The sequence below is a fragment of the Lithobates pipiens genome, unplaced genomic scaffold, assembly GCF_037356315.1.
Source record: "Lithobates pipiens isolate NorthernLeopardFrog02 unplaced genomic scaffold, aLitPip1_a1.2 Scaffold_10, whole genome shotgun sequence".
NCBI classification, from domain to species: Eukaryota; Metazoa; Chordata; class Amphibia; order Anura; family Ranidae; genus Lithobates; species Lithobates pipiens.
Genome location: NW_027507686.1, coordinates 205,783,181 through 205,810,668, shown reverse-complemented (window position 1 = coordinate 205,810,668; position 27,488 = coordinate 205,783,181). Strand labels below are relative to the sequence as shown.

The 27,488-nt window shown below is 42.9% G+C and overlaps 1 protein-coding gene across 1 annotated transcript in view; it reads right to left on the bottom strand.

Moving 5' to 3' along the window:
* Positions 1 to 12,965: 12,965 nt before the first annotated feature.
* The window catches only part of ARL14EP (ARF like GTPase 14 effector protein), a 28,271-nt gene continuing 13,748 nt past the window's right edge, over positions 12,966 to 27,488 (bottom strand). Inside the window, exons 2-3 of the mRNA XM_077460863.1 lie at positions 25,157 to 25,284; positions 12,966 to 13,924 (exon numbers count right to left, since the gene is read on the bottom strand). Of these exons, the coding sequence (XP_077316989.1) occupies positions 13,699 to 13,924; positions 25,157 to 25,284 (354 nt within the window). The 3' untranslated portion in view covers positions 12,966 to 13,698. The remainder of the gene's footprint in view (positions 13,925 to 25,156; positions 25,285 to 27,488) is intronic.

Sequence of the window (27,488 nt, the reverse complement as noted above, 5' to 3'; positions counted from 1 at the left end):
ACGCAAACGCGGCAAAACGCCGCTACCGCGTTTAGCGTCTGAAACGTGGAAATTTTTGCTTCTGAACGCATTTTTTTGCTTCTGGAAAAACGAGACTAAACGCAACTGCATAAAAACGGAAAAAAACGAGACTGTGTGCATGGACACATAGGATAACATTGAATGAGTTCAGGGGCAGTTGAAAAAACTGTCCAACTGCATCTGAACGCGCGTTTAACTGCGTCTCGTGTGCATGAGGCCTCAGATTTCAGGCATCCCTTGCAACAAGAATGTCATTTTTTTGAGAGATACTTTCAATAGGAACACGTCTAAAGGGATGCCGGCCCAGCAGCTTTCTTCATTAGTGCCCTGCAGCTCCACACCTGACAGTTAATTATGAAATCACTCCTATTAGACCCACTCAAAACAGAGGCACAGACAAACACACAGGGATTTCATCAGAATAACAAAAGGTAGGAATCTGCAACAAAGTTTGTTATAATCCTTGCAATATTCATTCTCAACAAAAGTGGAGTTATGCTTTAAGTTTTATTATCCTATCTCTAGAGAGAAAATCATCACATACAGTATGTCTCCTCAAATACAGCCCAGAAACCTTTAGTAATCAGCCAGACGGGATTTTTTTTTCTTCGAGGAAACGACAAAGTAGCTAAGAAAGAGGATGGAGCCAAGAGTGGGGACACTTCTGCTCTTGGGCCTCATGCACACTGGACATTATAATAACGTTATAAAAAGGGCAGTAGCTTTGCAGCGAGTTTTTCAACGTTTCTCAGTGTTTTTGCAATAGTTTTTTTTTTGGCGTTTTTCATCCTCCTTAACCACTTCCCTACCCACCCATAGTCATTTGATGCCTGCAGATGGGATCTCCCATCCTGGGTGGGCGTCATCCCATCCCGGCCACCTAGGGGGCAAGCATGGCCGCAGCGTCGCTCGGGACCCGGTGCGTGTGCGCAGCGGCCACTATGTCCACCGGGCACCCGCGAATGCCCGGGAACACAGCAGGACTGTGGATCTGTGTATGTAAACACACAGATCCACGTCCTGTCAGAGGAGAGGAGAACGATTGGTGTGTTCCCAGTACAGAGGAACACCGATCGGTCTCCTCCCCTTGTGAGTCCCCTCCCCCCACATTTAGAATCACTCCCATAGGGAACATATTAACCCCTGCAGCGCCCCCTGGTGTTAACCCCTTCCCTGACAGTCACATTTACACAGTAATCAGTGCAATTTTATAGCACCGATCGCTGTGTAAATGTGAATGGTCCCAAAAATGTGTCAAAAGTGTCCGATATATCCGTCACAATGTCGCAGTCACGGTAAAAACTGCCATTACTAGTAAAAAAATAAAAATAAAAATGCCATAAATATATCTCCTATTTTGTAGACGCTATAACTTTTGTGCAAACCAATCAATATACGCTTATTGCGATTTTTTTTTTTTTTTTTTTTTTTTACCAAAAGTATGAAGAAGAATAAGTATCGGCCTAAACTGAGGGAAAAATGTGGGGTTTTTTTGTTTTGTTTTTTAAATGGGATAATTATTATAGCAAAAAGTAAAAAATATACATATATTTTTTTTTTCAAAATTGTCGCTCTTCTTTTGTTTATAGCGCAAAAAATAAAAACTGCAGAGGTGATCAAATACCACCAAAAGAAAGCTCTATTTGTGGGGAAAAAGGACGTCAATTTTGTTAGGGTACAACGTCACACGACCGCGCAATTGTCAGTTAAAGCGACGCAGTGCCAAATCGCAAAAAGTGTTCAATGGGATCAAAACAGTTAAAAAAACGCTGGTGAGCTGCGTTTGAGCATTTTTACAGCTGAAAAACTCAGCCTATGTGCACATGGACACATAAGATAACATGATGAGGCATTTATTGAATGCAGAAAAAAAAGTCTGATGCCAAAAACAACAAACAGCAGCTGTAAAAATGTCCAGTGTGCATGAGACTTAAAACTGACATCCTGTAAATGTTGATTGTCAAAATCTGTAAATTTCTTCTAACAAATGTCAAGAACCTTTCCATACTCTGAAAAATGAAGTCACAAAAAACAGCTGTAGATTCATTCTGCAATCCTGTGATCTGTTTTCAGCCGACAGCGGGCTAAAGTCTGCTGTTGACTGACCTCACTCAGCCAGTCCAGGGTCAGGATCCACCTAGATCGGCACCCTTTCAGTAAGCTGCTGAGAGCCTGAACCAGATCCCTCCTCCCCGCCCCAACCCAGCACTGGAGGGGCAGAACAGAGAGTCAGTGACTGACAGTCACTGCACTTTGCTCAGAGCAGAGGACGAGAACTGAGCAATCAGGTATTTGATCTCTCAGTTCTCACTGCAGAGCTGGCAGGGGACAGATGCAGCATCAGATCGATGCTGCATCCACCTATGCGAATATGTCCGTCCATACTTCTCTTTAAAGAGGAAGTAAACACTGGTTTTACTTCCTCTTTGTTTCCCTGCAAAGGTAAAGCATAATGGACTACTATGCATCGCATAGTAGCCCATTATGTGTCACTTACCTGACACAGGAGCCAGCGATGTCACTGCTGTCCCCTCTTCCACAGAGCATCTTCTTTCCGGGTATCGTGGCTCCGGCGCTGTGATTGGCCGGAGCCGCAATGACGTCACTCCCGCGCCACTAACGGCATATCGCCGTTAGCCATAGACAGCGGTGCCTGTCTTTTTGTAAATATCTAATAAACCGTGTATGTTTTGGAGATATTTCTTGGACCTACAGGTAAGCCTTAATCTAGGCTTACCTGTAGGTCAAAGTGGTCTGTAAGGGTTTACAACCACTTTAAGGGTTCATTTACATTTGCTTCTACTTCAAACACACATTAAAGTACCTACCACTTCAACATGCTTTTTTTATGTGTTTTTGATGCTTCTGCAATGCTTTGGTGGTGCTTTTTGAAGCTTTAGTCCCTTTTCACACTTGTGCGACCTGAACGTTGCATGATTTTGATGCGACTTGAAGCAATGCCTGTGTAATCTTGAGGTCTATGGACCTCAAGTCACATTAAAGTCAGACCAAAGTAGTGCAGGGACTACTTTGAAGTCACAGATATGAATTTTACTCATTGGAATTCATGGGGTAAGACTTGTCATGCGACTTTGTAGTCCCAAGTCGCAGGACCAGGTCGCACAAGTGTGAAAGGGGCCTTAATAAATCTTGGCAGATGCCCTGGGTGTTGATATCTCATTAAATGTAAAAAAAAAATAAAAAAAAATAAACTGTGCCGTTTGAACACACCACACAGGCTGCAACTCAAAGGGAAATACACACAAATACAAAACATAAGGAGCTGCGCTCATAAAATTGAAAACTCTGACAAGTGGATCCAAAAGAATATATATTAAGTCAAAAATAAAAATAAAAACGCAAGAAGTGGAGAAGTGATTGTAGAAGCACAGTGTAATGAAATCTTTCATGACTTTTGTAAGACAACGTGAATCCACCACCACAGAGTGTGAGCTTACCAGCTGCACAAGCTGTTTGAGCTTGTGGCTAATACCTATCCTCCCAGCACCTCTGACAGCCGATGAGCCAATCATTTCTGGAGACTATGGATGTGTCCAACGATCAGCAGCCAGCCACTGGAATCAGCTTGGTGTAAGTGCTCATACCAATCCAAAAACAGAATAAAGAGGAATCGCCATCCATAAAATCGGGTAGTATTTTATTAAATTAAAAGAAATGTGTGCTTACAAGTATAGAATGCACATGTTTAAAAATTCCATAAGAAAGCCAGTCGGCAAACACTAGTACAGCAGGAGGACGTAAAAACAGCGTGGCGACGTCAGAATGTCACTCCTACCGACGCGTTTCATCACTAATCTGCCATCGTCCTGGGGCACGGCAGCATACTGACGCACCGCTATAAATAGTCTACATACCCACTCAAGCTTAGGTCTGAGCCTCGAGTAGTTGATGCTGTTAGCGCCATTTGTTGTCACACCGTCACACACAACTGTCCTGATGATCGACCCAGTTATATATTTATATTTGAATAGGTAAATAGCCCCTAAAAATATAACATCCAGCACTAAGGGCATTGTTTAAACCTTATGCATATTCCATGTAGCTAGACCTAACAATAATCTAGGATGGCAGACATGAACCTGTAATTAATATAAACGAAGAAGATGTTGCCATAACCTCTTTTCCTTAATAATAATATTATATATTAAATATTTTATTTATAAAGAACATTTAATTGTAAAAAATATACATCAATAAGAAAAATAGAAATAAAAAAATAAAAAATAAAAATTATAATAAAAAAAAAATTATAAAAAAAAATCAAAAGATATCACAAAATGAAGAATATATAGAGACTCTTGTCTTTTGTATGATATCCAAAGCCAAAATTGATATGCTGGCTCTCATATATCCATAGGGAAACCTTGCTGGACACCTAAAAGATACCAATCTCATAAGAGCATTCTGGTGTCCAATAGGTGATCCCCATAGATATCACCCAAAAAGTGCAAACATCTTTACATTATAGGAAATATATTGGTTTGTAATCGAAAACACAGGGCACTGATACTCCATTAAATGGCCAATAACCTCCCTTGGAAAAACAATCCGAGACTCAGACAGAGTTCACATAAGACATGGGATTAAAACTGCTAACGAAAAACATAATAAAGAAATGTGTGTTAGGTACACCCTAAGCAGAAACCAGGAAGATATCACTTAAGAGTTAAAGGCGTTAACATCTACATCGATATTCAAACCATGGGGGTATAACACTTGATTTTATGAACCCAAGACATCTCCAATTTTGAAATGCTTCTAACAAGGGAGCTGCCCCTTCAATGGGGGCTATATTTGCCAATCCTTAAAAAGATGGTATTGGTAGGGTCTCCATTATGTATTGTTAGGTAATGTTTGGAGACAGAGGGGGTTATTTACAAAAGGCAAATCCACTTTGTACTACAAGTGAACTCCGAAGTGCAGTTGCTGTAAATCTGAGGGGGACATGCAAGGAAAATAAAAACAGTATTTTAGCTTGCACATGAGTGGATGATAAAATCAGCAGAGCTTCCCCTCATTTCAGATCTACTCCTCAGATTTACAGCGACTGCAATTCCAAGAGAGCTTGCAGTGCACTTGTAGTGCAAAATGGATTTGCCTCTTGTAAATAACTCCCAGAGTGTTTTGTGAACCCCTTCCGGATATTTCAGGCGTACTTGGAGGGGATGTTTGGTCCTGCCCACATACTGCAGTCCACAAGGGCACTGCAGTAAGTATACTACCCCCTAAAGGTAGAGCAGGTAAAGAGGTTCTAGGGCCCCCCCTTCCCCAAAGCACCTCCCCATGTTGAGGGCACACAGCCTGGTGCTCGCTCATCCCCACCCCTCTCCTGACCGGCCGGGCTGCGTGCTCAGATAAGGGTCTGCTACGGACTTTGGGGGGGGCCCGGCGTAGGGGTTCCCCTTTAAATCCATACCAGGTGACGGGGCCAGCGAGGTGTCAATCTCGCCACTGGAGGCGGCGACATTGACTTCCTTCGCTAGTTCCGGCTACCTGGAGCCACGTTCAAAATGAACAGACTTTTCCCCGTGTGTGTGCGCAAGTCCATTAATTTCAAAAGTCCGGCGGACTCCCGCCACAGTCCGCCGTTAAAGTCCAGTCGTATGTGGGCAGGTCCGCTCCTTCGGAAAGTCCAGCGGACCTCAGCTGCAAAGTCCGGCGGTTTGTCCGCCAGATAGTCCGATAATGTGTACGCGGCATAAGACTTCCCTCAATCAAAATGGCGCTAACAGTGTCAACTACTCGAGGCTTAGACCAAGGCTTGAGTGGGTATGTAGACTATTTGAGCACAATTTTTTTTAATTTAATAAAATAACACCCGGTTTTACCAATGGCGATTCCCCTTTGTGTTTTTGGATTGGTATGAACATTTACACCAAGCTGATTCCAGTGGCTGGCTGCTGATCATTGGACACATCCACAGACTCCAGGAACGCTTGGCTCATCAGCTATCGGAGGTGCTGGGAGGATTAAAGGCCCTGACTGGGTATTAGCCACAAGCTCAAACAGCTTGTGCAGCTGGTAAGCTCGCACTCTATGTGGTGGTGGATTTACAAAAGAAAATAATATTTCGTCCTGAGACTTTAAATGAGGTGAGCACCACTAAGCCAATAAAAGTAACAAGAGTAAGTACAGTATTTGTTTTTATTCAGTAAAAGTATTACAAGCATTATTGTCAAAGAAAGCCACTTAGTACAAGGTACATATAACTGGATTGAATAAAAACGGTAGTAGTAGTACAATTGTGTATGAACAATCACATAACATAAAACATCAGGTGTACCCGACATGTTTTGCGAGTCCCAGCTCGCTCTTCAGGGGTAGATGTGTATGAATTGTACCTAAGGTGAAAGGATACAGTTTGGTATATGGCAAATACTTGGTATTTTAAGGCAGAGGGTAAGAGGGGCCTAATAAATTTCTTCTGGCTCCGCCTCCTCAGCTCCCGGCGATATACTTGCTGCCACTGTTTGAAGGCTTTACATAGGTTGGGCCGGCTATGTGTTGTGGTGAGTATGGGGCCTCTATTTATTAGGCCCCTCTTACCCATCCAGCAGATCGGATGGAAATAGACAGGCTGTTTCCATACAATTTCCCCATAGAGGAGAGAGGGACTGTGTCCCTGTCCACTCTGCACAGTGGAGCGGACACAGACTTGTCACCCGCCTGCTCAGCAGGGGATCAGAGGAGCGATCCGCCGGTGAGCAAGCGGATTCCGTTAGCTGATGTTGGACAAGAAGACCTGGCTTGCATTCTCCGCTCTAATTCATCTCAAAATGTGTTCTATTGAATATTAAAAATGAAATAGTGTTTTTGATTTGTGGTGCTCAGATACATTGAAGATCTGCTAACCACTTCCCGACTAGCCCCCGCAGTTATACTGCTGCAGGTTGGCTCTTTAAGACGCTGTCACCAGAGCTGATGCTCGCCGGGCACCCGCAATAGTTTGCAACAGAGCAAGAGTGTGAGTGTGTGTGTGTGTGTGTGTGTGTGTACGCACAAATCCTGGTTCTGTCAGGGGAGAGAAGACAAATGGTTGTTCCTACTAAAGTAGGAACAACCATCTGTCTCCTCCTTTAGTCAGCCACATCCCCCCCCCCAGTTAGAAACACACATAGGGAACACAGTTAACCCCCTTCCCTGCCAGTGACATTTATACAGTAATCATTGGCTATTTTTTAGCTTTGATCGCTGTATAAACGTCAATGCACCCAAAAGTGTCTGATGTGTCCGTCACAATGTTGCAGTAAGGATTAAAAAAAAATTAAAAATTGCAGATCGCCTCCATTACTAGTAAAATAAAAATGCCATAAATCTATCTCCTATTTTGTAGACGCCATAACTTTTGCGCAAACCAATATATGCTTATTGAAATTTGGTTTACCAAAAGTAAGTAGAATACATATCAGCCTAAACTGATGAAGACATTTTTTTTTTTTTTCTCAGCGAGCCTTGAGAGCCTGAGCCGGCCTCCCCCTCCACAGCTCAGGGCTCCAAGGAGTGAGGAGGGAGAAGAGCAGAGCTGTGACAGTCTACATTGCTCTGCTCAGGGAACTGTCAGAACCGAGCGACCGGCAATGTTCGATAGCCCAGTTCTCAGTGCAGAGGTGCCGGGAGACAGATGCAGCATCCACTGACGTAGGTATGATTATTATTTCTTTTTAAAAAACTCATACTTCTCTTTTAAGGTTTTGATTCTGACGTTTGGTAACTCAAACCTGCAGCTCTCGCCACATATTTTCTATGGGATTAAGGTCTGGACACTGGCCAGGCCACTCCAGGGCCTTAATGTGCTTCCTCTTGAGCCACTCTTTAGTGTGTTTTGGGTCATTGTCATGCTGGAATACCCATCCATGACCCATTTTCAAGGCCCTGGCTGAGGGAAGGAGGTTCTCACCCAAGATTTGATGATACATGGCCTCATCATCCATCATCCTTTTTAGGCAGTGAAGTTGTCCTGTACACTTAGCAGGAAAACACCCCCTAAAGCATAATGTTTCCACCTCCATGTTTGACGGTGGGGATGGTGTTCTTGGGGGTCATAGCAGCATTCCTCCGCCTCCAAACATGGCGAGTTGAGTTGATGCCAAAGAGCTTGATTTTGGTCTCATCTAACCACAACACTTTCACCCAGTTCTACTCTGAATAAGATGTTCATTAGCAAACTTCAGATGGGCCTGTACATGTGCTTTCTTGATCAGGAGGACCTTGCGAGCACTGCAGAATTTCCATTCCTTCATGGCATAGTGTGTTACCAAGTGTTTTCTTCGTGACTATGGTCCCAGCTGTCTTGAGATAATGGACAAGGTTCTCCCGTGTAGTTCTGGGCTAAATCCTCACCATTCTCATGATCATTGAAACTCCACGAGGTGAGATCTTGCATGGAGACCCAGACCGGAGGGAGATTGACAGTTTTGTGTTACTTCCATTTGCAAATAATCGCACCAACTGTTGTCACCCTCTTACCAAGCTGCTTAATGATGGTTTTGTAGCTCATTCCAGCTTTGTGTAGGTCTACAATCTTGTCCCTGATATCCTTGGACAGCACTTTGGTCTTGGCCATGGTGGAGAGACTGGAATCGGATAGCTTGCTTCTGTGTATAGGTGTCTTTTATATACGTAACAAGCTGAGATTAGGAGTACTCCCTTTAAGAGGGTTCTCCTAATCTCAGCTCGTTACCGGTATAGAAGACACCTGGGAGCGAGAAATCATGCCGATTGATAAGAAGTGAAAGAAGTATTTGATCCCCTAAAACATGAACCAATTTGTGACTTTTTGAAAAGTGTTCTGGATATTTTTGTTGTTCTGTCTTTCACTATTAAGATAAACCTACCCTTAATATTACAGACCGATCATTTCTTTGTCAGTGGGCGTGGGGACGTACACAATCAGCAGGGGACCAAATCCCTTTTCTTCCCCTCTCACACACACAGCCTTGAAAACATATTCATACCCCTTGAAATTTTCCACATTGTTCTGTTAAAACCAAAAAGACCAAAGTGGCACATAATTGTGAAGTGGAAAGGAAAATTACAAATTGTTTTTCAAATTTTCTTTACAAATAAATGTGTGAAAAGTGTGGTGTGTGTTTGTATTCAGCCCCCCTGAGTCAATACTTTATAGAGCCACCTTCACTGCAATTACAGCTGCAAGTCTTTTTTGGGGAGGTCTCTACCAGCTTTGCACATCTAGGAGAGTGACATTTTTGCCCATTCTTCTTTGCAAAATAGCTCAAGCTGTCAGATTGGATGCAGAGCATCTGAACAGCAATTTCTTGCCACAGATTCTCAATTGGATTTAGGTCTGGACTTTGTTTGGGCCATTCTAACATGAATATGTTTTGATCTAAACTGTCCAATTATAGCTCTGGCTGCACGTTTAGGGTCACCTAAAAGGTGAACCTGCGCCCCAGTCTCAAGTCTTTTGCAGACTAACAGGTCTTCTTTTAAGATTGCCCTGTATCTGGCTCCATCCATCAACTCTTACCAGCTTCCCTGTCACTGCAAAAGAAATGCATCCCCACAACATGCCACCACCATGTTTCACAGTGGGGGATGGTGTGTTCAGGGTGATGTGTAGTGTTGGTTTTCCACATGTAGCGTTTTGCTTTTAGGCCAAAAAGTTAGATTTTTATCTCATCTGACCAAAGCACCTTCTTCAACATTGGCTTGTCAAAATCTGCAAATGGGACTGCTTATGGCTCTCTTTTTGCCAATCTTCCATAAAGGCCAGATTTGTGGAGTGCACACCTAATAGTTGTTCTGTGGACCGATTCTTCCACCTGAGCTGTGGATCTCCGCAGCGCCTCAGATTAATACTCTCCTTGCCTGACCTGTTTAGATGGATGGCCATGTCTTGTAGAGCTGCACGATTCTGGCAAAAATGAGAATCCCAATTTTTTTTGCTTAGAAGATAGATCGCGATTCTCGTGGTGTAACATCACCTTTCACATTAAAGCAAAAAAAAAAAAACTTTACTTTTTTTTTTTTTATTATTGAAGTGCATTTTTTCCCCAAACAATTGCATTTGAAAGACTGCTGGGCAAATACAGTGTGACATAAAATATTGCAGCAATTGCCATTTTATTCCCTAGGGTCTCTGCTATAAAATTATATATATATATATATTTATATTTATTTATTAAAAAAATATGTTTGGGGGTTCCCTGTAATTTTCTAGCAAAAAAAATATTGATTTTAACTTAAGAAAGAAGTGTCAGAAAAAAGATTTAGACTTTAAGTGGTTAAACGTCCTGCATTTAGAGTGGTTGAAAGCTTGTCAGACTGCCCAGATTATTTGTTTACACAAGAAGTTCTATCCCTTTGATCTAAGAAGTAAGCATTAGTTACAATGTTTCAAATTCTAAACTTGGCAGCTTGCCCAGGATGCTTTCTTCTAGCTGAGTGAGCAGATAATCTCTCCACTTGTTTATATGAAAGAATCGCCTACTCGTGGGGGGGGGGGAAAATCGAGATCGCGTTTTTTTAACGATTAATCGTGCAGCTCTAATGTATTGGTAGGTCTGCAGTTGTGCCATACTCTTTCCATTTTCTGATGATGGATTAAAGAGTGCTCCGTGAAAATGTTTAAAGCTTGGGATATTTTTTTTTTTTTATAACCTAACCCTGCTTTAAACTTCTCCACAACTTTATCTCCAACATGTCTGGTGTGTTCCTCTTGGCCTTCGTGATGCTGTTTGTTCACTAAGGTTCTCTAACAAACCTCTGAGATTAAATTACACACAGGTGGACTCTATTTACCACTTAGGTGACTTCTGTAGGCAATTGGTTCCACTAGATCAGTGATGGCGAACCTTGGCACCCCAGATGTTTTGGAACTACATTTCCCATGATGCTCCACTACACTGCAGAGTGCCAGAGCATCATGGGAAATGTAGTTCCAAAACATCTGGGGTGCCAAGGTTCGCCATCACTGCACTAGATTTTAGTTGGGGCTCTTTCACACGGGACGGAACAGTGATGAGTAGAAACAGAACGAAACTCTGGATAGCCGCACTCCGGATTGTGTAAAAATTAGATGCCTTTATTTCTTCAAAATGCAAGTGCAAAACTCCGTTGAACAAAATATGACAGCAAAAAGGGAACAAAAAAGGATTTTTGAATAAAATTTCTAACGCGTTTCACGATACAAACAGCGCTTACGCATAGCTCAGTGATGAACCGCCCTGTGGACATCCGCTTGCTCAGCAGGGAATCGCTCCGTCGATCCCCGCTGAGAAGGCAGATGACAGGTCTGTCTCTGCACACTGTGCAGGGATGGACCTGTCAGAGTGCCGCTCTCCCCTATGGGAGATCGGATGATGATGGACCGCAAAGTCCAAACCGATGACAGATGGAAAAGTTTTTTTGGATCGGAGCGCCACTGATATCCAAACGCTCCAGAGGTCTATGGAGCATCCATTCAGGTCCACCTAAAAAGCGGACAGGCGGACCTGAACGGAGTAAAAGGGGGCTGAATACAAATGCACGCCACACGTTTCAGATATTTCACACTATTCAGATGATTTTCCTTCCACTATTCAATTCCAATTATGCGCCACTTTGTGTTGGGTCTATCACATAAGATCCCAATAAAATACATTTATACACATACAGTATATATTTCAGCAATAAAGACAAAACATGGAGAAAAATGCAAAAACAACCAAGCATTACCAGGCTATTTTCAGCGTTGTAATAATTTGACTGACAATTACACAGTCATGCAACACTGGACACAAAGCATGTTTTTGGAGAGAAAGCTATAGCTTTCTTTTGGTGATATTTAAAATTACAATTTTTTTTTTATTTCTTTTATAAAAGAACCAAAAAAATAAATACATTTTAGAAAAACAACCCACCACAAGAAAAAAAAAAAAAACCCACAATCAACCTGACATATCGCATTTCTTGAGGACCTAAAGTGCTCCCCAGAAAGCCATCAGAATGCAGATACGCTGCAACATGAAATGGTCGGGGCAGTGGACACATTACGGAAGTTAATGGAGACTAGGGACATGTTTCAGTAGACAATGATAGACCAGATGCACATTACATAAGACTTTGCAAGATCACTGCTGTTACAAGACAATAAGGGGAAAAAACGAAAATAAAGGGACTACTATCAGCAGGGATCCCAAGGTTCATCAAAACTCTCAAAAGGCCACACAAGCTTTACCAAATAGGTTTTTCCCCTATAATCAGCAGTTCTACACTATCATAAATGTGCGCAGACTAAACCCCTGTTCTGGTTGGTAAGTAGGAGCTTGGAAATCTTTGTATTTGACATGCATCACCCTTCCAGTGCTACTTGATGTAATAGACCACTTCTTATAGGTGGAGGCAATGGCCACTTGTATTTTGATTATACTGGCTAGGCAACCCACTGACATAGTGCTATGTGCTGGGTGTGCAGTGTGCCCCTGTACCTTTGAGGGATGGACTCCTTTCAGGTCTACCTGTTCTCACCTATCCCTTAAAATACATGTGCTCTCATCGTAGACTCAGAAGTTAGTGTTAGGGACTACAAAAAAAGCAGGATGCCTTGACTGGGATTGTAGCTTATGCATGCATTTGCAAATGTTTGCAAATTAAACCCCTGTTCTTAACACATTTTTAGGTCAATTCAGTTGGTCGCTGGCTGGCAAGTTGGAGCTTGGAAATCTTTGTATTTGACATACGTCACCCTTCCAGTGTCCTTTGCTGCAATAGGCCAATTATAGTTGGGGAGCAGTGGCCATTTGTTTTTACTCCATGATTGAAGCCAGCAATGATCAATTGCATTTCTTTAGCCCTGATCTATATATATATATATATATATATATATATATATATATATATATATATATATATACACACATATACATACATATACATATACACACACACACACACACCCTATGAAAGCATATTCCAAAACAAAATTACAAGTTTTCCATACTGCACTAAATTTATTGAGAAAGTACCAAAAATAAATTCATGTTAAACATATGAAAATCAATTAATTTCTCAAAAACAGAAGTGGCCGATATTAGAATAAGATGGGCAAGAACAAAAACCATACAATAAAAAAGTAGTATTAAAAAAAAAAAAAAAAAAATCAGATACACAAGTAGTATCCATGCACTTAGCCTTGGCTTTTAAAGAGGGAGAAGTTTTATTAACCTTATCTCTCACTCCCACAAACTTTTCTCTCCCTGTGACCAGATTCCTGAAGCTGCTACTCTTCGGCGATCCATCTGTTGGTCGAACTGTGATGTCATGTACAACGCAGGACCAGCAGTCCTGTATTGTAAGAGGACATCAAGGGCCCACCAACAACCTGAAGCACTGAAGGGAAGAGAGTGCCTGGCGGGGAAGCAAAGGGAAAAAGGTAAACAAAACTAGTTTTTAAAAGTTCCCCTACTGAGAAACTAGCAGGACAGTTTTACAATTTCCCAGCTATAACCGAACATACTTCAATTAAAAATTAGCCGTCTTTAAAAAAAAAAAAAGGACCCAGAACTCATGCCCGAGGCTTCTTCATGATCAATATTCTTTTAAAACAGTCTTCAGCAACAGGGAAGTCAGCTCCGCTCCTGCAGAAATCTTCGCTGAACACAGACCACAGTCTTATACCTGTAAATAGGCAGCAAGGCTCCATGTCTCTCACCCAATTCAAACATGTTTATTACGGATAACTTCCCCTCCTTCTACTTCAATTTGCTCATAAGCCCACTTGCGATCACACCTGCATTCCACACCGCACTTGTTAGAGCCACACTTTCTGCAGGCATAGAAACAGCCCATACAGTCTTCATCCAGGCAATCGCACAGATCCATTCCACTGGCTATGAGGATACCTCTGCTGTCGTACACTTTGTTCTTTGATGAGGCCGATTGTCTGCAACATAAAAGAAGCACACCTGTCAGATATAAACAATGTATTGCCTGGTAAACCAATACAGCTATACATAATACAATGCATGTGATACTAAAACTTATTTTTTGGCCCCTTTCTCACTTGTACAACCTGAAAGTCATGTGCCTTGAAGCAATGGCTGTGTAATCTTGAGGTCTATGGACCTCAAGTCGCATCAAAGTTGGACCAAAATAGTGCAGGGACTACTTTGAAGTCACACAGATATGAACGGTACTCATTGTAAATCATGCGGTACGACTTGTGCGACTGCAAAGTTGCATGACAAGTGTGAGAGGGGCCTTAAAAGGCTTTTTTGGATAAAGTAGTGGGATGGTATGAACCGCTGAGGTTTTTATTGCCACGTCCCCGTTGAGGAAATGGACCCACTTTATTGGTCCTTGTAATCATTTCTCCAGTATTGAAAGTGATGGAATAACTAAACTTTTTACATAACTAGTAAAGGAATACTCCCGCGCTATCCATGGAGGTGAAAAAAAAAAAAATCATGTGTAAAACTGCTGCAAACACCGATAGGTGAATCCGTAACCCACAAGTGTATAATAAATGATGCTGCGCTTGTGGTGAACTGTAGTGTAAACAACGTATCACAAGGTAATGCAAAATAATGATGCTGAAAGCAATACTAGTGCTGTGCACAAAGTGGCAGTACAGACGCAAAATCTTCAATTAACGAATTCCTCACACACAAAAAAAATAAAAAAATAAAAATAAAAAGGGAAATAAAATTATTTCCATCACAAAAGACATGAAAATCTGACAGACAACATAAGTCAATAAAGTCTCTGAAAAAATAATGAGATTGAAGTGTCAAACAATGGATGCAGAGGAAAGAAGGGGAATGCCCAGATAGTGTAGTATGTTAAAGCGGGAGTCCACCGGGACTCCGCGTTTTTTTTTTTTTTTAAAAGCCAGCAGCTACAAATACTGCAGCTGCTGACTTTTAAAATAGTGACACTTACCTGTCCAGCGCGCCCGCGATGTCGGCACCCGAAGCCGATCGCTAGGTCGTCTGTCGGGTCCTGCCGCCGCCATCTTGGGTATGGGAATCAGGAAATTGAGCCTTTCGGCTTCATTTCCCGGTTCCCTACTGCGCATGCGCGAATCGCGCTGCGCAATAAGGACGCTCCCCGCTGCCTCTGGGAGCTGTGTGTTTCCCAGCAGGCAGCGGGGCACTTGCGGGAAGGGGCGGGCACTTGCGGAAAGGGGCGTAAGTTACGCCCCTTTCCGCAGAGAGCTATCCCGGAAGTGGGTGCATTTACCTGGATTATCCAGGTAACTGCACCCCCTCCCCCCTGAAAGGTGCCGATTGTGGCACCGGAGGGGGGGAGGGTTCCGATGAGCGGAAGGTCCACTTTAGGGTGGACCTCCGCTTTAAGGGTATTTATTGAATAAAAACTAATCGTTAGAACACTCACAGTTAGCAAGGTGGAACACAGTATAACATCCACGAGCATCAAGCTCATTCCCACATCTCTTCCGGCGTGCCTGTCAGCAAATCCCAACGCATATCGTCACAGTCACGTGACTTCATCAGGGGAGACAGGCTCGTACTGACAGTGTCTTTAACCGGTTCCCGACTGGCGTACGCCGATGTAGGTCAGCAGAATGGCACGGCAGGCATATTGGCGTACAGGCACGTCCAATCTTCAATGCCGCCCTGCCATCGCGCCGCCAGCGCCGCACTCGCGCGCCGGTCGGGACCCCTGTGAGTCCGGTCGCAGGTCCCGCGTACTCGATCGCCGCGGGCAAAGTGTAATTTCTTCAGTATTGTCACATGAAAATATCTAATAATATATTTACAAAAATGTGAGGGGTGTACTCACTTTTGTGAGATACTGTATATCATAGAGGTGATCATATAACCAATCCCTTAGCCTGTGGGTCGTATACCGCACGTATTGAATGGAACATTGTTCACAGTTGATAAATTAAGATGCCTTAAAATCTTTGTTTAACCACTTGCCGACCAGCGCACGACAATGTACGTTGACAGAATGGCACGGGCAGGCTAATGGGCGTACATGTATGTCCCTTTAAATTTGCCGCCCTACCATCGGGAGCGCGCCGGCGGGACCCCCGTGAGTCCGGTCGCGGGACCCGCGGACTCGATCGCCGCGGGCATCCCCGCGATCGTCTCACGGAGCGGCCGAATGAGGAAATGCCGTTGTAAACAACATTTCTCCATTCTGCCTAGCAACTAGTGACGCTGATCTCTGCTCCATGTGATTGGAGCAGAGATCAGTGTTCACTAAATGAAAGCCCAACCCCCCCACAGTTAGTAACACACCCCTAGGAACACTTAACCCCCTACACTGCCACCCACTGGTTAACCCCTTCACTGCCAGTGTCATTTACACAGGAATCACTGCATTTATATAGCAGTGATTGCTGTATAAATGACAATGGTCCCAAAAATGTGTCAAAAATATCCGATAGGTCCCCCACAATGTCGCAGTCACAATAAAAATAGCTGATCGCCGCCATTACTAGTAAAAAAAATATAATAAAATAAAAAATTATTAATAAAAATGCCATAAAACTATCCCTATTTTGTAAACGCTATAACTTTTGCGCAAACCAATCAATAATCGCTTATTGCGATTTTTTTTTACCAAAAATATGTAGAAGAATACGTATCAGCCTAAACTGAGGGAAAAAAATGTTTTTTTTTTATATATTTTTGGGGGATATTTATTATAACAAAAAGTTAAAAATAATGCGTTTTTTTCAAAATGGTCGCTCTATTTTTGTTTATAGCACAAAAAATAAAAACCGCAGGGGTGATCAAATACCACCAAGAGAAAGCTCTATTTGTGGGAAAAAAAGGATGTCAATTTTGTTTGGGAGCCATGTCGCACGACCGTGCAATTGTCAGTTAAAGCGACGCAGTGCCGAATCGCAAAAAGTGATCTGGTCTTTGACCAGCAAAATGGTCCGGTCTGTAAGTGGTTAAATAGTCTAATAGGAACGTATGGTACCGCAGGCTCTAGTCCCCAAAATTTCAAGTTGGAAGGGTCTCTATTATGTACTTGAGTGAAGTGTTTGGATACGCCATGTTTATCGTATCCTTTCAAAATGTTTTGTACATGCTGTTTGATGTGTACTCTTGTGCCCGTACACACGTTAGGATTTTCCCGAAAACAAAACCGTGAATTTTTTCTGAAGGATGTTGGCTCAAACTTGTCTTGCATACGCACAGTCACACGAATGTTGTCAGAAATTCCAAACGTCACATACGCAGTGACGCACAACACATACGATGAGCAGAGGGGGGGGGGGGGGGGGGGAGTTCAATAGCCAGTGTGGCTCTTCTGCTCGATTCCGAGCATGTGTGGACTTTTGTGCGTCGGAATGGTGTACACGCGCTCGGAAATTCCGACACGTTTTCGGTAAATTTGAGAACCTGCTCTCAAACATTTGTTGGTGGAAATTGCGACAACAAATATTCTATGGAGCATACACAGTCGGACTTTCCGGTAACAAGCTCACATCCAACATTTGTTGTCGGAAAATCTGACCGTGTGTACAGGGAATTAGTCTCTTGGTGCGTCCAATGTATTGAAATCCACAGATGCTATATATTCTCACATACCGCCCCCTCTGTATGGCAGCATATGAAATCTCTCAACTTGTATGCAGTACCAGCATTTGTGGATTTAAAGTTAAAAATCTTCTCATTGGGACGTTTGGTCCGTGTACATGCAAAACATCTTTTGCATCGGTTTAAAAAAAAAAAAAAAAAAACCCCCACACCCTTAACCACTTCGTGCCCGCGCTATAGCCAAGAGACTGCTGCAGCGCGGACGCTAACTGCCGGGAGGGCGTCCCTGGACAGCCAGTCACAGATCGCTGTAAACGGGCAATCACAGCGGCCGCTTACAGCACGATCGGCGTGCCCAATGAGAGATGATCTCATATGTAAACATATGAGATCATCTCTCATCGCCGGCTTTCCCTCCTTACACAGACAGCGTGTGAGGAGGAAGAGATGCAAAAGTGTAAAAAATAAAATAAAAAAAATACAGTGCCCATCTGTCCCCAGTGCCACGTATAAGTGCCACATTAGTGCCATCTGTCAGTGTCACGTGTCATCAGTGCCACGTATTAGTGCCATCTGTCAGTGTCACGTGTCATCAGTGCCACGTATTAGTGCCATCTGTCATCAGTGCCACCTCGGTGTCACGTGTCATTGTCCTGGTGCTCCAGGGCCTTCAAAAGTGTAATAGGGAGTCAACAAGTTAGATGTGTAATTTATGCTCCTAGAACACGTGATGGCGCTCCCTGCATGTTGGGCCTCTCAATGTGGCCAGGCTGTGGTCCCACACATGTGGTATCGTAATACTCAGAAGTAGCAGAATTTATTTTGGGGCATTATTTGTGGTATACACATGCCACGTGAGAGAAAACCTATTACAATGACAATTTTGTGGAAAAAAATGACATCAAAAAGCTCACCATGCCTCTTACTAAATACCTTGGAATGTCTGCTTTCAAAAAGGGGTCATTTGGGGGGTATTTGTACTTTCCTGGCTTGTTCGGGTCACAAGAAATGATAGACCACCAGTACATCAGATGTGATCAATTTTGTATGATTCGCACCACAGCTTGTAGACTCTCCAACTTTTACAAAAAACAAATAATATCCAATAATTTGGGTTATTTTTACCAAAGATCTGTAGCAGTATAAATTGTGGCCAAAATTTATGAAGAAAAATAATTTGCAAAATGTTATCACAAAAACAATGGAAAAAAAAATGCGTTTTTTTTTTCAAAATTTGATATAGCGCAAAAAATAACAAATCCAGTGGTGATCAAATACCACCAAAAGAAAGCTCTATTTGTGGGGAAAAAAAGGACAACAAATTAATTTGGGTACAGTGTTACATGACTGAGTAATTGTCAAAGTATGAGAGCACTGAAAGCTGAAAATTGGTCTGGGCACTAGGGGTGTTTAAGTGACCAGTAGGCAAATGGTTAATTTTTTTTTTTCCCCCGATGGATCCAGTACGTTTGTTACTACTCTATCCCGAATGGTGGGTGCTTTTTTTGTAAATTTATTTGGGCTTCATGGGTAATACATTTTGAATGTGTCTATCTGCTTGTAGTATATGCCAGCGCCTCTTATCTTCTTGATCTTCCAATACTGAAAAGTATAAGTCAAAGGACAATAGATAAGTCGGGTTGCTGATCTGATGGTATATTATCCCTGATTAGTTTAGTTCTATCCATCTCAGCAACTTCTGTTATGTTATTTTCTCTTCTATGAGCTCCCTTTTGTAGCTTTTATTGGCAAATCTGTGTCCAATTTGTTTTGAGCTTGGATCATGTAGACTTTCAGGTTGGTAAAATTTCATGTGAGACTCATAAGCTGGCCCTTAGGTACATTATTGAGCCAGTTCTTATGGTGGCAGTTTTCCATTGGAAGATAGCTATTCCGATCTACATTCGTGAAGTGGGTTTGAGTGGTTAATTTGTAATCTTTGTGTGATTTCTAGGTCTAGAAAAGATGTCAGTTTCACCAATTTCCCAAGAGAACACTATAGTTTTGTTAATATGCCATTTATGAAGAAAATCCTCTAGTCGGTTACGATCTCCCTTGAAACGGAATGAATATATCAATTGATATGGCATATAGAATATACAAGTTCCATCGGTGTATCAGTGAACACGGATTCTTCCTCCCATTGAGCTATGAAAAAAAAAAAAGTCCTAGCCACACTGGGTGCAAATTTTGCTCCCGTGGCTTCTCCCATATTCTGCCAGTAACGTCTCCCTCTCCTTGTCACAGCTGCGGGCCAGCTCCCTCCTCCCCCTAGAGGCAAAGTACTCCACAGGATGCCTATTATGCTGACTGAGATGCTCATTTGCTCTACTACATTGTAAGTGTTTTTAACGGCTTTTTATTAATAAATACTTAACCACTTCAATACAGGGCATTTTCACCCCCTTCCAGGCCAATTTTTAGCGCTGTAACATTTTGAATAGGGGTGCAACGGATCAAAAAAAAAAAAAAAAAATAAAAAAAAAAAAAAAAATCACGCATCGGATCGTTCCTCGGATCAGTGTCATGGATCAGATCATTTTTCGGATCAGCAAATAATAATTTCATTTGCAAAAACCTGTGAAAATTCCACCACCATATAGTCCCCACTGTAATATCCACAATCTCCTCCACTATATTATTGGCCGAGTATGGCTGGGTACGGCCGGGTAGGGCTGCTTCCATCCGAAGGGGAGAGAGGAACCGGCGTCATGACATGACGCTGGTTTGTTTACAAGTGATCGCTCCGTCGGGGCGATCACATTGTAAACAGCCTGGGTGTAGAAAGACGGCTGCAGCTTCGGAGCTAGGCCGAAGCCTTTCCTAAGGCCGGAGACCGCAGAGCGCTCCTCGGATTGCGGCATGTGCTGATCCGAGCAGGGTGACCCGTTCGGATCACGGATCGGTGACGATCTGTTGCACCCCTAATTTTGAATGACAATTGTGCGGTCACGCAACAGTGTACCCAAATTAAGTTTTTATTATTTTTTCCCCTCACAAACATAGCTTTCTTTTGGTGACATTTGATCACCCCTGCGGTTTTTATTTTTTGCGCTATAAAAACAAAAAGAAGTTTAAAAAAAAAAAAAAAAACACGTTATAAGCGTATATTGATTGGTTAGCAGTAAATTTATAGCGCCTACCAAATAGGGGACAGATTTATGGCATTTTTATTATTATTTTACTAGTAATGGCGGCAATCTGCAATTTTTATTGTGACTGCGACACTGCGGCGGACAAATCGGACACTTTTTAGGACCACTGACTTATACAGCAATCAGTGCTAAAAAATGGTGGGTTCCATTAACAGACCTTCAGGAGCCAGGGACATCCACCAGTAAAAACTTTATGCTCTTAATACCAAAAGTACTGGATCCCGGAGTCCAGCTCTCTAAAAAAAGAGAAGCGTTTACAGGCAAAACCTAATTTCTTCAGACATGAGGCCCGGGTACCATTCAATTCGGCCTAAAAGACATTTTGAATGGATCCGGCTGCAAGGCTAGCCCCAGCAAGGATTGCTCCAGTGGAGCTCAGCACAGCACATCTTCACTCGTGACCAACACCTTAGACACTGGCAGAAAAACTGAGATACTCCTGGTATGGGAGGCAACTTCCTGTTTAAGGTGTGCCAGTGTCCAGCACCTGAAGGTGGACTATAACCCACATAGTAATTATGGCTCTGTGTCCCGTGATATAGGATTAAAGAAATGCACCAATACTGTATAAATGTCACTGGCAGGAAAGGAGTTAACACTAGGAGGCGATCAAGGGGTTAAATGTGTTACCTAGGTAATGATTCTAACTATAAGGGGAGGGGACTGACTAGGAGAAGAGACCGATCTGTGTTCATATTTAGTATGATCACACGGTCTCCTCTCCTCCGTCAGGACGTGGAAAAAAAAAAACACAAGTATACTTACTACTGCGGCCACTTCAGTCCGGTCTCCAGCAGCGGATGCCATGTGCAGGAGAGAACCGAAAACAGCTGTGAAATGCACAGGATGGGACCTCACTCATAGACTTACTATGGGGCTTCTGTTGTCAGCTACTTTTCTGAAACACTCCCACACACACTGAAGCCGCCACTGACAGCTCTTCATGGGACCGGACCGGAGTAGCTGCAGAACAGGTAAGCAAGTATAGATTTTTTATTCTTTACAGGGCTATATAGTTAAGACTTAGAATATGGCAGAGAGTAGGTTTAGCGTTAGTTTGACTAAACTTCTACTTTAACAACTCTCCAAAATCACCTTTCCCCACCAGGGTTCTTCAAGCTAATTTTGATTTTCCCATAAGAACTGACACCATTGATATTTTTACTCATCTATTGGGGAGAGAGTCTTCTCACTGACCATCACCTGGAAGCTATTTTATGAGGTTCTTCCTTGTTAAAATGAGCTCCATCTCTAAACACTTTACTTTGTGTTGTACTGCCATCTAGTGGAATAAATGAAAACTTTAGGTAAACCAAATAACCTTTTACAATATTCCAGGCTCAACATTAGAAAGGTGCATATGTTTCTATTTTGTTGTTTTATTAACCACTTAAAGAGGAAGTAAACCCTGATGGGTTTACTTCCTCTTTCATTCCCTGTAAAGGCAAAGCATAATGGACTACTATGCATCGCATAGTAGTCCATTATGTGTCACTTACCTGACACAGGAGCCAGCGAAGTCACCGCTGTCCCCTGTAGTTCCGAGCGTCCATCTTCTTGGTGGGTTTTGCTGCTCCGTCGCTGTGATTCGCCGGAGCAGCGATGACGTCACTCCCGCGCATGCGCACGGGAGTCGAGACTCGCGGCATTGCCGTCATCGACGATGCCCCGCTCAGTGCGCCTGCGCGCGGCTGTCTACGGCGCATGCGCCGTAGATAGCGGTGTCCGTCGTCCGTCTCCTAAACCGTATGGGTTTGGGAGATATTTCTTGGACCTACAGGTAAGCCTTAATTCAGGCTTACCTGTAGGTCAAAGTGGTTTGTAAGGGTTTACAACCACTTTAAGCCCCGGACCAATTGTCAGCCTAAGGACCAGAGGTCTTTTTACAATTTCGCACTGCACTGCGTATTGCGCGGTCATGCAATGTTGTACCCAAACAAAATTTGCGTCCTTTTCTTCCCACAAATAGAGCTTTCTTTTGATGGTATTTGATTGCCTCTGCGATTTTTATGATATAAAAAAGGAAAAAGACTGAAAATTTTGAAAAAAAAAAAAAAAAAAAACGATATTTTCTAATTTTTGTTAAAAGAAAAATCGAATAAACTCAATTTTAGTCATATATTTAGGCCAAAATGTATTCAGCCACGTCTTTTTTTTTTTTTTTTTACTAAAAAGTCAATAAGCGTATATTTATTGGTTTGCGCAAAAGTTAGTGTCTACAAACTAGAGTACATTTTCTGGAATTTACACAGCTTTTAATTTATGACTGCCTATCTCATTTCTTGAGGTGTTAAAAATGGCAGGGCAGTACAAACTCCTCCCCCAAATGACCCCATTTTGGAAAGTAGACATCCCAAGGAAATTGCTGAGGGGCATGTTGAGCCCATTGAATATTTTTTTTTTGTCCCAAGTGATTGAATAACGACAAAAAAAAAAAAAAAAAAAAGTTTACAAAAAGTTGTCACTAAATGATATATTGCTCACACATGCCATAGTTATATGTGGAATTGCACCCCAAAATACATTTTGTTGCTTCTCCTGAGTACGGGGATACCACATGTGTGGGACTTTTTGGGAGTTTAGCCGTGTACGGGACCCCGAAAAACCAATCACCGCCTTCAGGATTTCTAAGGGTGCAAATTTTTTATTTCACTGAGCCTGAATCTGACAGATGAGTGACTTCCTCTTCACTATCTGTTATGCTCAGAATGTGTAGGTCTCTTCACTAGTGTACCCTCGCTTTGCCATTTTGGGCTCTAAATTTAGTGGTACACTAGTGAGACTCACAGGTAAAAAAAGCACCTAGGCTGTCACCGACTGTATAAAACGCTACCAAAAAAAAAACTGTTAGCGATCGCAGGGATCAGGCCTGACTCTGCGATCGCTGCAGTTATGTGTTTAGTGTTTTGTAAGTGACAGTGATCGATCGATACTGCACTTGGGTAAGCTGGGCGGAGGGGCAAAATGCAGGTGCTAGCAGGTGTCTGGACTGATCCCGCTAACAATGCGTTTTTTGGAACCCTGAACTGCTGGGGACGCCAGTATAGATCTGATCAGATATCGATCTGTTCAGATACTATACCACTAAGGGAGGTGTATACTTTGCGCGTGGGTGTTAGCGGTACTGGCACTAACCTAGCGCTGCCTGGGGCGACGCAGACCCTATAACCTAACTGATATCACCCGCCAAGTGATCAGGGGATTAAACCTTTATTTGGCGGGTGACCTGATGCTATAAAAAAAAAGCAAACTAACCAGTGTCACCCGTCACACTTATACGGTGATGACTGGTGAAAGGGTTAACACCTTTATTAGGTAGTATATCGGGGTACCTGACGTGCCTATGTCTCTCCTCACGTCCGGTCAAAAAGACCGCCATGAGGAGAGCGACATCACTTCCACCTGCCTGTGTCTACACAGGCAGGGGAATCTTCTCATTCGCCAGGAGCGATCGCGAGGGGATGGCCAGAAACCAACGGCCGCCCCCTTATCCCGGATCGCTCCTGAAGCGAAACGGACTGCCGCAGCCAATGGGAGGGGGTCCGATTGGACCCCCCACCCACTGGAAGACAGGCATGTACAGGTACGTGCTTGTGCCTGTTTGTGCCATTGTGCCGACGTATAATTACATGCGGCGGTTCTTAAATGGTTAATGTTAAATTGAAATAAAAACAAAAAATGGAAAACTACTGACAAAGTATAAACTTGATTGTCATAACGGGCGGCACAGTGGTGTAGTGGTTAGCACTCTCACCTAGCAGTAAGAAGGTCACTGGTTCAAATACCAACCATGACACTACCTGCCTGGAGTTTGCATGTTCTCCCTGTGCCTGCGTGGGTTTCCTCCGGGTATTCCTGTTTCCTCCCACAATCCAAAGACATGCAGGTAGGTTAAATGGCTTCTGTCCAAAATTGGCCCTAGTATATGAATGGCAACCTTGGATTGTGGGCTCCTTGAGGGTAGGGACTGATGTGGGTGTAGCAATGTACAGGGAAAGGGACAATTGTAGACACTCAGGTTGAACTGGATGGACTGGTTTCTTTATTCAACCTTACTAACTATGAAACTATAACCAAAAGTAATATTGAAATGTGGGCTTCAAGACTTGACCGATTGAGGGCATGCGTGGACAGGCTTTGGGCTTGTGTCGGTGGCATTAGTTTGACATCAATTTAAGAACAGACGGGTGCATTTGACCTGCTTTGAACTGCTTGAAGTGGGTGTGCATTACCATAGATGGGAAAGTAAAACCCATCTGACTTGGGGGAGGGGGTTGCATCTGCCTTAGCTAGCACAGAGAATGATGCATGTTGGCAGCATGGGGGACACAACCAGATAACACATACAGCAGTGAATAAAGATTAAGTCAATATAATATGTGCAGGATGTACAGTGAAACTACTTTCTGCCTCCTGGACATGGTTATAGATTTAACCCAGTAACAATGCTCACATAAAGAGAGTTAACCGGACAAAAGAGGATATAGAAGCGCAAACCTTTCTGATCCTGTGGGTGTGGACTTGGTCAGCCGCCTCTTCTCTCGCGCACTAGTTTCTGGGGTGAAATCAGTCTGTCGTCCTGGGTTGGAAAACTGCAATGATTTCAATGTTTTGGCTGATCGCCCCTGAATAAAAAAGCATAGGCAAAATGTGAACAAATACTGGTTTGGATACTAAAAGCAAATTAAAGCTGACCTCTGGAGAAAGAAAAATCCTCCCTTGCAATGGGGCTGGCACTGCAAAGGTCAAGTGCTTGTTTAGGTGAAGGAGGCAGAAAAGGCATTTTTTTTTGCCTTTGCGCTGCAAGACCGGTCCTCACAGCCTCTTCTCCTCCACGCTCCACAGTTGGATGCCCTCCGACTTCATTAAGACAGATGTAAGGACACTGAGGGACAGTCCATTGTCAGAGCATAGGGAGACAAAGGTTGGGATAAGTAGAACCAATTTTCCTTGCAGTGCACTGGCAGTCCTGCTGAAACCCCTTCCAGCAGCACATACTTTCCTTTACTTCAGTCTTCCCCTGCTCTGTTCACCACCAGCAGCCCACGATTCCAGGAACTCACAGCTTATAATGGACTTCGTTTTTACTGCTGACTAAGCGGATCAGTAAGGGAGAGAAAGGAAGGTAAGAATGTGCAGCTCTGGAGGTGTGCACTACAGTGGTTGTAAACCTTCACATATACCCAGTGAAGTGAACAGCCTCAAACGATACACAGAGAGGAAACAAATCCTCCTACATAAGTTTTACTTGTATATCTGCTGTCTTCAGCTCCCTACATTTTTTTTACTTCCTCATTTAGCAGTAGAAGCATTCTTAGCATACACTGCGACAGCCGGTTGGAGGAAAGCCCCCCCCCCCCCCTCCACAGACAGAGGAAGGAATGTACAGAGCTGTGCTGTGAATAGACCAGCTCTCTGCTAATCTTTTTATAGCAACCTTCCGACTCAAATTTCAGACTGGCTTTATCTTGGTTGACGGAGAAAATCGCTGATAATAGAGGAACGGAGCAGCAGAAAGACATGGGACTCAGGGCTTTGGAGAGAGATAACAAAACACTGCAGATAGATGTATACAGGTCAGATTTCATGAATCTGGTTTACATCCACTTTAAAATATAACTTCTTACTTTAAAGCAGCCATTGAGAAAGCCTCTGTGTGTCCACCTCAGCAGTGCAAATGCAAGCATTGCTCAGAATGGATGTGTGCTCATATCGTAATTAATAATGCAACTTGTTGCCAATATACAAAGAACCCAGCAACACATCTTCTGCTGCCTGTGTCACTAATTACAGATTCTTCAGAAACCAGATGATATGTTGATCTTTTTGCAGCATTTAGGAGGTTCCCCCATGCTGGCCCCATGTCACTACAGTAATGTAGGGGTTGGTGGGAGGAACCAGGTACCTAATTAATATTTTTTTTTAATATATTATATTATATACATACACACATACACACACACACACATATATATACACACACACGGCTCGACAAAACCCGGGCGCCAGGTTGCATTTGCGACTAGAATTAGCGACCTGGGGCAGCACAGCTGGGGGGGGGTATCCTGTCTCCCTGGACACCCCCCCCATTATCTGTCAAATAATACATGAAACAGAAGTGCCATTGTAGAATGTAACCTTCATATAAGTTATAGGTTCTTTTTTCAGACCACATGTCCAACAGAGTGTATACAAAATAATAGAATGAGAAATGTTAAAAATACACCATGGACATTTTCTGCAGAATTACTTGCCTCTATCTGCGGTATATATTCCTACAGATTACAAAAAAAAAAAAAAAAAAAAAAAAAAAAAAAAAAAAAAATCCTATTTTAGGTTCTCACCATAAAATCCTTTTCTCTGTAATTCACCGACCGACACAGGTCCTCTCTTAGGGCATAACGACCCAATGGCTTTTACTAAGAGATACTAGGCATTAGTAATACAACACTCAGAACTCTTTAGTTTCACCCAGGGGGCGGTCCCTTGGGCAACAACCCTCCAGTCTGCCATGCAGTCATTAGTACGACAACAAGCAGTATAACGTAAAGAGAAAAATGGAGGGGCGGGTGCTGTGTCGGTCGGTGAATTACAGAGAAAATGATTTTATGGTGAGTAAAAAAATAAAAATAAAATCCTATTTTCTCTTATATTCACCGACCGACACAGCTCCTCTCTTAGCCATTGGGAGGTCTCCAAGCAGTGCCAAAACGAGTGGTGGGGAAACGGCATAGAAACTTCATCCACCATGGCAAGTGGGAACCAGTGAAACTTTACCCACAAAAAATAAATAAATAAAAAAACAGTGCGTGGAGAAATCCACCACAAA